Raw genomic sequence first — 10,205 nt, 5'->3', positions numbered from 1 at the left:
CTCTCATTACTCCAATATAAATTATATTAGCCAAGCTCCTGGACACACACACACACACACACACACACACACTCTCTGTGTATCTATTGACTATATACCATCTGTATATCCATTGATTATACAGTATTCCATCAACATAGGAGATGAGTCTAATGTTTGTTAGCAATCTAGAGGAACTGAAGAAAAACACTTACTTCATTCTCCACAGCTATTTTTTTGGAGATGAACTGCAGCACTGACACAAACAGCCACCACCAGTGCACGCTGTAGCGTAATGTTTTACGCAGCCTTTCCCCTCTTTATTCAACTTTCTGACTAGCAAAAGTAAATACAGTCTCTTCACCTTTTTGCTATAGCCTCAAATGGAGCTGATGTGCAGTTGTCAATTCACTAAGAATTCCAATTGTGTGTAGACTGCAGTTCAGGCACTGCAGGCCCATGTTCAAAATTCCTTGAGGATTTCTGAAATGCACAAAAAAAGGTCATGATTCCTGAGTTAACTTGAGATCAGATTCCAGCCCAAAGGGGAATTACTACTGAACTATTACTTTTATGTGTTGTGAATCAAACAAGGTGTTACCACAAGAGCTACACAGTAGGCTAATGCCCCTCGATGAGATTTGATGTTAATTCTTGCCAGACATCTGTCCCATGTGATTTTAGGAGGCTTTTTTCCTCCTTCTCTAAACTTTATGCACCATGTACTGGTTCTTGTTCCTTCTCCCACCCTGTGTGTGCATGAATCAGCCTCATGGTGGAGGTGATACAGCCTGCTGCTTTCTACTCACAATTGTCATTTGGACATACTGCTTTCATTTTTAGCAGCAGTGGCTCTCTTGCTTTGTGCTTGGCAAGAAGATTGATTATCCTTTTCTTCTTCATACGTACATTTTGTCAGGTCAGGCCTAGGTTTGTCACTTTGTACCTGACTGTGAGAGACACCTTTCAAATACCCACTTGTGCTGGAGCTGTTTCTACATGCATGGGATTCCATATGGGAGTCGGATCTCTGTGACATCTCCAGAGCCTTTAAATATTTTAGGAGAAGTTGGGGTGAGGCATTTTTCTTTCCTAGAGTAACACCACTGGTGTCCTGAACAACCATATGCATTGAGCAGGATATGGAGGTGAATATTGCTCGTTGCTGATTCCTCCAAATCAAATTCAGAAAGAAGTGCCCATGGCAGGTGTTCCTACCAACTGTCCTGGGATATCTGAAAAAGCAAGATTCCTTCTCCTCTTGCAGTCTGCCAAGCCTTTTTTTTTTTCCTCCCCTCTTATTCCTACTCCTTTCATTGCTGGGGCTTCAGAAAGGAGGAGAGCTGTGCAGTTACATAATTCATTTATCTGCAAATGGGAGCATTCTGATTTGTACTGACTGCAATTAAACTGTCACAAGCTGTGCATGTACCTGCGCTTTCAAAATAAATATCTTATTCTTTCCTTTAACATAATAAAATATGACCTAAACAAGAACCAGATTTAAAAACAGCGTTAATAATTTTTAGTTCCCAGCTTGCCCTCTATTTCCCTCAGGGTATTGCTGATGGCTGGAATTTCTTTACTTACTGTAGATACTTTGTTTATTTAAAAAAAAAAAAAAGAACCCACAAAAACAAACAATAGAACTCTCCCAAACTAAAAACTATTCAATCCCACCCAATGAGATTAGTGAAATTGAAACTGGAGAGAAGATGAAGGCAGACTATTCCCTTACATTGTGTTCATATTCTTGTGTCCTAGTATGCGACTTGGCCATAGCAGCTGTGTGAAAATGAATCTGACCCCTTCTGTTAAGCTGAATGCCAATGCCCTGTGGTCTCAGTGTTTACATCAGATACAAGGAAGAGGCCTTGTCTTCATATGTGTCTGTGCGGATCCTAGAACATTTCTGGCTCTACATAAGTAATAATAATAATAAGGCCAAAACTTCTCCGCCAGCTAGTGAAATGAAAATGCTGTACTTCACAGCTATGTCATTGGAGAATTATATTTCATTAGAGCTGATATTAAAAACCTGATGTCAGTTGTGAAATGTGGCTGACTTCAAATTTGCAAAGCACATAGGAAATTTTTTCGTAATGCGTTGTCACTTCAGAAGTCTGGCAGTCCTTTAGGTTCACTCATAAAACTTTAAGCTCTCAAAAGAGGAAAACCCCATGGTTATTTCCCCCAAACTTTAAAAGCTTTACTCCTACTGCAAGTGCTGTTTTTATAATACATATGCAAGTAATGTTCTGGATGCTTCAAATGGCAGCAGTTACTGGGACCCTTAGTCCGGAGAACAGTATTGAGTAGTCATGAGAAACAAGGTATTTCAGACATTCAAATGGACAGCGTTTTAAAAGTTTGTGAGCAAGGTAGGCAATAGCAGTCTCAATTGTTACTGGTTATTAAATACAAAAGTCTATTCCTTTGCCTATTTTTCTTCCCAATTGGTGGCTTACAGGTTTACTTTATTGGGAATGAATGTGTGCATAGCAGTTATTTTTGAATTGGTTTCAGTGGGTCAATAAGCTGCGTAAGTTTCTATGTTAACCTTGTTTTCACAAAATTCTGAAATTTTTTTAAACCATACTTATTAGTCACAGTGAAGATGTGGGGTACACGGTTGTCAGCTTCTCAAAGTTCCACAGTGTGAAACTTTTTTAAAAGGGAAAAATTCTCTAACATTTGCTTGCTAGTTAATAATTAAATTTCTGATGCAGTTCATGAGTAAGGTTACTTCTGTGACAGTTAGATTTATTGTAGGAAATTGTAAGTAATACATCATTCTGGATGGGTTTTTCTATTCTAGTTTTTTTGCTCAGCTGTAGAAAACTTGTGAACATACATACAGTGTAATTTGTAATAGAAAATGATACTATGGTTAAGTGAGTAAATCGAAGTTGTTTGTTGGCTGACAATATTATAATAATAATAATAATAATAATAGTTAGTTTCCTACTGATTTGTTTCCTTTTCTGCTTGGTTAATTATATTTCCACAGTGACCCAAGCTTCACTGTGCTCCCTGCCAAACATTCCACCAGGCCGTTGCATCTAACCAGAAGCAATGATGGTGTTGTATTGCCAGACAGGATGTGTAATAACAGAGTTTGCCCATTTTTTTCTTCTATACGTGCTCTGATTATAATCTTTCAGTCTGCTGTGACTTCTCACCAGATTTTTAGTAAATTTAGTGTCTTCAGGACTTCCCTCTCCCTTTTGGAACTGGCCAACAGTGAATGATAAGGGACAATGTCTGACAGAGCACTGTAAAACATACAATGCAAAGCTTACTTCTTTAGGAAGCAGTACTGAATCAGCCTTGTAAATCTGTTCTTACAGGTCTACCTAACGGTTCATAGTATTTCTTACAAATTCATTGCATTTCATAGAATTGAAGCAGTGAGTCACAGTACTGTAAAGGCTGTTCAGCAGGCAGACAGTGGTGAAATGCAAGGTAATCCCTGACCAGGCAGATTTAGCTGTTTCATTTTGAATTTGTCAGCTGATTTGTATGAGCAGGTCGTCTCCAGGGTGAGGGCAAGGAGCCGGATGCTTGTGTGAGGGTTAGCTCAGCCTGTGGGATCAGGGCCTAGGTAAGGGAGTCTGTGTTAGGGTTATCAATTCTAAGGTGGGTGGAAATGAGACAGGTTGGATTTGGAAAAGTTCCTGAGGTGTGCATCTGTTGAGCTTGTTAATTTTGTGCTCTCGGGGACTGTAAAACAAGGGACAAACACTTTGTTTTTCTTCTTTCTTTTTTTTTTTCTCCTTTTTTTCTTCTGATGAAGACATTAGAACACTCTGGAAGCAGAAAACATTCTCAACTTTTATGGATATGTGGTCAGCCAGCTCTTGCTTGTTCCTTTTATAAGCAATATTACTTAATTGGATGAAGTTGCTTGTCTTTGATGTCAGTGTGTGTGTTTATTCTTACCGTTGCCATGGCACTGGCAAGACAGATATGTTCTGTAGATGTGTTTGAGCTCTTATAAGATGTGAGGTTTTATTTTCAGCACTGCGTTTGTAGCATGATACTGATTGCATGTTTTGCATACCTCACCGAAGTTGCCCTTATTGAAGTTTCTGGTTTATTATTTCTCATTAGCCGTATGTCTGTTTTACATGCCCATGCTTGCTTGCATCCATGAGAGTTTGTATCTCCTAAAGCTTTGTATTTTTGGATATTTTATAGATTAGTAGATACTTACAGTTAGAGACATTATGTCATGTTTGCAATCTTATATAAACATAAACCATGGAGCCTAATCTAGCATTTCTTTATACAACTCAATAAGCTTGGCTGAGCTACAGCTTATCTTCTAAGGAGGTGTCCCATATTGATTTAAAGGCTTCAGGTGATGGGGAAACTAACATATATTACTTATACAAGTTATTAGCTATAATTCATTACTGAACTTAGTCACTGTTAAAAAATGCAGCTTTTCTTAAAATAAAGTTGAGCAAAACAACAGCAGCAGCAACCGCAGCCAAAATCAACCATTTCAGTCTTTTCCCCCTATAGTGAGATTTTCATCATGCCAATTCAAATCAAGTAACTTAATAGTTTAGTTTTACTTTTTGCTACAATAGAAGTAACTTCTGGGAACCCTGAAAAGTATTTCAACTGAATTTCACAATTGGGAGTTTATTGGAGTTTCTAATCATTTGTGGAGTGGCCTGAGACACACTGACACCAGTGTTGAATTTCAGCTTTCCTTAGCTATGCATACCCATAATTTTAATGAGACCTATACCTAAATTCAATGAGAATATAGTTTTACTGTCTGATGTTAGTCTGTTTACCACAGAAGAAACTGTATGTTTGTTGAGGGGTTTCAGGAAGAAACCCAGTCTCATTCTACATGCAGAATTCAGATATAGGATAGTATTGAAGGAAGCAAGAATTTTATAGCAATCTTTTAAAGTAGGACTTTCAATGTTGCTTTTTCCTGCTTTTCTGTCTGTCTGTCTGTCTTTTTTTCTTTCTGTCTGAAGTAGCATCCCTAAGAGTTGCTGGTAGCTCTCTAAAGCCACAGCTCTGAAGGAAACGATGAATAGAGAAGTCCACAACTACCAAAGCAGTCATAGCTGTTGCTGGGTTAGCAGTCTTATAGAACATCAAGTTTTTGTCAGTGGATATAAGAAAAATGCAGAAGTATTATGTGCCATTGCAGAATGCAGAATATAAGAAATCATGTTTTTGAGTTTCAGCGATGACAAACACAGAGGTTGGATAGAAGGTGGCAGCAATCAACTGTCCTTTATATGAGATATCTACAATTAAACCTAAAAGGTGAGTTGAAGGGACAGAAAAAACTCACCCCTCTGTTTACTTTAAAGTTTGTACTTGCTGGAAAATATTTAGGGGCCTCTGAGTTAAAAGTAGTTACAAATGAAACTGCTACTCTCAACTGTTTCCTTAACCCTCCTAACCTGAAGTCATCCTTTGGTATTTGCACAGGCAGAGAACTCTGCAATAACTTCTTTAAACTTTGCCAAGTGAGGCTATTTAAGGAAGAAGGAGCTAGTGATTTGTGTCATGCCTCTTCATGTTGGTATGTTCTCATGGCTTGTTTCTTTTTTGTATGTTACCATGAGATGAAGAGACTATTTTTCCCTATGTAGGTACAAAACATTCGTTTCTAAACTCTAGACTGTTTTTCTGACTGTTGAATGACACTTGAGCATACCAAGTTGACAAAAGTGAGTAAGAATCAACTCATCTTGGTCATGGCTGTGGCAGGTGGGTTTGTTAGCATTATTTTATTGGGTGACCCATTTCCCATTGCAGATATAATCTGAAGACTATTGCCATTGTTTTGTTCTTAATTCATGTGCTGTTTATAAGCCGATTCTTGTATTTGTTATGAACATGTGTTCTTGGACCATCTCTAGTTTTTTTTTGGTTTTTTTGTGTGTTTTTGTTTTTTAGTATTTGGTGTTTATTCCTGCTGCAGAAGGCTTTCATAACAGCTTTCTTGTGTTGATTTCCTGCACTTCTTTATTACTTTGAAACTTTGAAATTTGTCTGCATCACTGCTGTTTCCTAACTATGAAATGGACTTTCCAGTAATCAGTATGTTGATTTTTTTTGTTTGTTTGTTATTGTTTTTAAAAATCTTATTGTTCTGCTTTTCATTCACCCCCTCCCCCCCCCCTTTTTTTTTTTGGCTGGTGTTATTTTTTTTTTTTTTTAAGTGACAGACTGTTATATTAAGTGATACAGAAATCCAGAAACTTTCCAGTTAATTCACTTCTTCAGGGAGTATGCTTTAAACAGTCTCCGCTTGTGAAAGAGGAAGACTATATGCTGTCAACAAAGAGTATGTACATTTCCCATTTAAGAAACAAAGTGAAAAAACTGCAAATTGTCTGAGGGCACTTAGGGCTGCCTTCGTCCAGGAGTCCTAGGCAAGCAAGGTGAAGCACAGACGTGCACATAAACCAGTCATCAGAGTACCTGGGACCTGTGAGGCCTAATGCAGAATAATGCTGTTGTTTGCATACATAGGACTCTCGTTATCCCTGAATGTCCAAATCCTGTCTTCTAAACTATACTTTAAACACAGTGCTTTGCTTATTCCTAATGAAATTATTTGCTGGCATTTAGAATTGTGTGGTGTATATATATATATATTTTTTTTTTAAAGCAGAAATGGTAGAAGTCATAAGAGCATCAGATTGAAAGATGTTTTGGCTCTTTAACTTTAAAGAAATAGTAACATCAGCTCAGTTGAGCTCCCTGATTCACATCTGGCAAAAGAAAGATTGCATAAATATTTTTTCCCCATGCTTGGAAAGAGTTGGTCCCCAAAATTTCATCAGGCTGCTGTGTACAGGCCTCATTCAGCCTTATGTACCCACATTGACCAGAAGGGCCAATGTCTGTCTTGTCTTCTCTTGAAGTGATGTGTTGGATCAGTTGAAATGTTCCCTTGTGTCAAATTTAGCTCATGAAGCATTGCTTGGGCCAGGCTGGAGATAGGAAGAGTGAGTAAGCATTAAATTAAATGTTAAATTCTTCAACCATTAATAAACTAAAAGTTGGTGACTGCAGAAAAATGCCTGATGCATTGTCCTCTAAAAAAGAAGGATGTTGGAATTCAGAAAGTCCGTTTTTTGAAAATTTATTTTCATGCTTTCTGTGAGGGTTGTTTGGTCTGATCCTGGTTTCTCTGTTTGTGTTTCTGATACAAATGCCTTTCGTTCTTCCTCTAAATTATACCAAATGCTCAATAGGAAGAGCAGATGTTTTCCAATTATAAAAGAAAATATATTGAAAAGGGAAATAAAGCTAGGAGGGAGTTTTGGTTGTCAGGTCACTCTTGCACAAGGAACATCTTAGATTATGTGAGCACAAAGGCAAATGGGGAATCCTAATGAGTATGTTGCCCCAGGTCCTCCCAGGCCAGCAGAACAGGAGCCATCAGTCTACCAGAGGCCCAGCTCCACAAGCCCAGAGGAGCACAATGTCAGGCAAAAGCCCAAACTAAAGACTCCAAGGAAGGGACATCTGGTCTGGGCCCTCCCCAGGGCTGCCCTAAGTGTAAACTCCATCCAGATGAGTTCATGCCAGAGCACATCTTAGACAGAAAGGGTTTGCTGCCAAGGTCCTTGGGACACACATTGGCATGCAGGGCAAGAATATATGAAGATTGCACAGGACTTCTTATAGTATGTTAGGGGAGGAACCAAAGGCAGATAAAGGGTAAAAATTTCCTAATGAGAGATGGTAGACTGGCATTCATGTACGTTTCTAAGTTTTGTATAATGGCAGGTGAGCAACTGGAGCTTGAGTTAGTAGTATTAATATTAAAGCAGTGGAAGAAGGTAAAGTGACCAAACTGACATTTCTGAGCATCGACAGTTAAGCGATGATATCCCATTGTGTTCTTTAAGCCACTAACGTACTTTTCATCCTCCCTGTACCCCGTTATGTTTTGGCTATTCCACATAGAGCTGTAATCAGAATCCAGAATACTCCAATAGCAGAATTAGATAGAACACAACTTCCATCTCCTGATGGATGTGCTTGTAGCAATTATTTGCAGAAAGATTCAAAAAAAAGTCTATGAATTCCAAATATTGTTAAAATAACACATGCAGCTTATTTTGCAGCTGCGTGCAACCACCCATTTGCTTGATCATTAGCCAGTTTAGCTTGTTAGAATTTGCCCCGTGGCTAGTTTTTATTCATCACCACTCTTGTAAAAGCATCTATTAATCATGGTTACTTTCCTTTGAATTTTAAAATCTTGATAGAGTGGATGACCCTTTTTTTTTTTCTTTTTTTTAAGTTAAGAACAAAAGCAGTTTCTTTGCTTCTTGACTCTTTTTTTTTTCCTATCTCTTCCTTAAAGGAGAATCTTTCAAAACAAGTTTCTAGCTTTAATTTTCATCCCTTTGAAAAACTTTTTGACTATTCAGTAAGAAAGAAGACAGAAGAAAATTCTGCATGGAGAAAATTTAGATACTTACTAAGATGTCACCAAATCAAGATGGAAATCTGGAGTAGCAGAACAGTTTAGTTTGGAATTTGGGCAAACTAGTAATGGGAGAGGATGGACAAGTTCTTATCTTTTAATGACACTAGTGTCCAAGTCTTGAATTTTATGTCTTTGGCAACAGAAGTTACCCTGCAAAACACCATGAAGGAGGAGGCAGGACTTTTGTCCTTAATTTAGGAAAAAGTGCTATTTTAAAGTATTGAATCTCCAGCATTAATTCTAATACCATACAAGATGACTTCACTCATGGTCACTTGTTGAGGTCACGTGAGTGGACTGTGTAATGATAGTGTGTATTTTTTTTTTTTTTGAAGGTTTTGTGTAAGCTCCTGTATGAGAATGCTCTAGTACAGGTCCATCTGTTTAATAATATCAGGTGCTGATGCTAAATTTGGCTGCTGCTTTTGCAGTGTTTTGGTGATGGATTGTATGGAATCTATGAGCTCTGACCTCTGGAACAGGGTCAGTTTGAAGCCTGTCATTACAAGTGTACTATTAAATTAGTAACATCTGAGATCCCATTTGACTCAGTGGCTATGTATGAAGGCCTCCTTATTTTACTTTGAGGATGACAGAGCACTGGAACAGGCTGTCCAGAGAGGTTGTGGAGTTTACTTCTCTGGAAATATTCAAGATCTGGCTGGATGCTTTCCTGTGCAACCTACTCTAGGGAATCTGCTGTAGCACAGAGGTTAAACTAAGTGATCTCCAGAGGTCCCTTCCAACCCCTATAATTTTGTGATCTCATTGTGCTCTTGTGACATTTGCTACAAGATCTTTCCATCAGGAAACTGAATTTCAAGGATAGTTTTATTTGCAATTGAGCAGTCCTTCAGGAGAGAGCTCTATAATGTCTTGTTTAATGGGTTAACTCCTTGTTATATTATACAGTCATCTCTTGTTTAACTGATGGCTATCTGGGTTTCAGATTATCAAGACCATGTCTTCTGGTACTCTCTGCTGCATTAAATTACAATATCAGGAAAGCAGAGTCAGGGCTGAGCTAATGACAGTGCCACCCACTCACAGAATCACTCCTTCAACCTGTGCCTATTTCTTGTGAAAATCTAGTTATTCATCCTCAAGAAATAATATGGCATATGCATGCGTTAGTCTGACTTTACATACAGTTAGTTTGCTTGGATTACAGTCTTGTCTGGCTGTTTTTTTTTCAGTTGCCTATCAAATGAAGAGTTGGCTTAAGCCAGTTCTGGCCTTTCATCAGAATTAGTCAGTGATGAGGGAAAATGTTCATCAAATTTGTCTTTCTTTAGTTCTTTAATCTTTGAGTTTCTAGAAGCCCTCGCAGATTGAACACGTCTTTCAGGTAGTCATGGAGGCATGCAACCAGCATCCACGTCATAAATGATTTGACCCGTGTGGATGAGCAAGGAGCTCATGCGCAAGCTCAAAGGAAAGAAGAAGGTCCATGAAATGTGGAAAAAGGGTCTGACCACTTGGGAAGAATATAGGAATGTAGTCAGGGCCTGCAGGGATGCAACGAGGAAGGCTAAAGCCCGCCTGGAATTGAATCTGGCTAAAGTGATAAAGGATAATAAAAAAGGCTTCTTCAAGTATGTTAACAGCAAAAGGAAAACTAGAGAGAATGTGGGCCCCTTACTAAGTGAGGGGGGGTTCTGGTAATGGGGGATGCTGAGAAGGCAGAGATACTGAATGCCTTCTTTACTTCTGTCTTCAGTGAAAAGGCTCT

At 38.5% G+C, this 10,205-nt stretch overlaps 2 protein-coding genes across 2 annotated transcripts in view; one reads left to right on the top strand and one right to left on the bottom strand.

Annotated features, from left to right (window-relative positions):
* Window positions 1-10,205, bottom strand: part of FILIP1L (filamin A interacting protein 1 like) — a 198,623-nt gene that overhangs the window by 153,811 nt on the left and 34,607 nt on the right. The gene's annotated exons all lie outside the window — the stretch shown is intronic.
* Window positions 5,703-10,205, top strand: part of CMSS1 (cms1 ribosomal small subunit homolog) — a 67,735-nt gene continuing 63,232 nt past the window's right edge. Inside the window, exon 1 of the mRNA XM_010720067.2 lies at window positions 5,703-5,730. Within this exon, the coding sequence (XP_010718369.1) occupies window positions 5,718-5,730 (13 nt within the window). The 5' untranslated portion in view covers window positions 5,703-5,717. The remainder of the gene's footprint in view (window positions 5,731-10,205) is intronic.

This window comes from Meleagris gallopavo, chromosome 1, assembly GCF_000146605.3.
Source record: "Meleagris gallopavo isolate NT-WF06-2002-E0010 breed Aviagen turkey brand Nicholas breeding stock chromosome 1, Turkey_5.1, whole genome shotgun sequence".
Lineage (NCBI taxonomy): Eukaryota > Metazoa > Chordata > Aves > Galliformes > Phasianidae > Meleagris > Meleagris gallopavo.
Note: the sequence above shows the minus strand (reverse complement) of the source record. Positions and strands in the feature narration are given on the sequence as shown.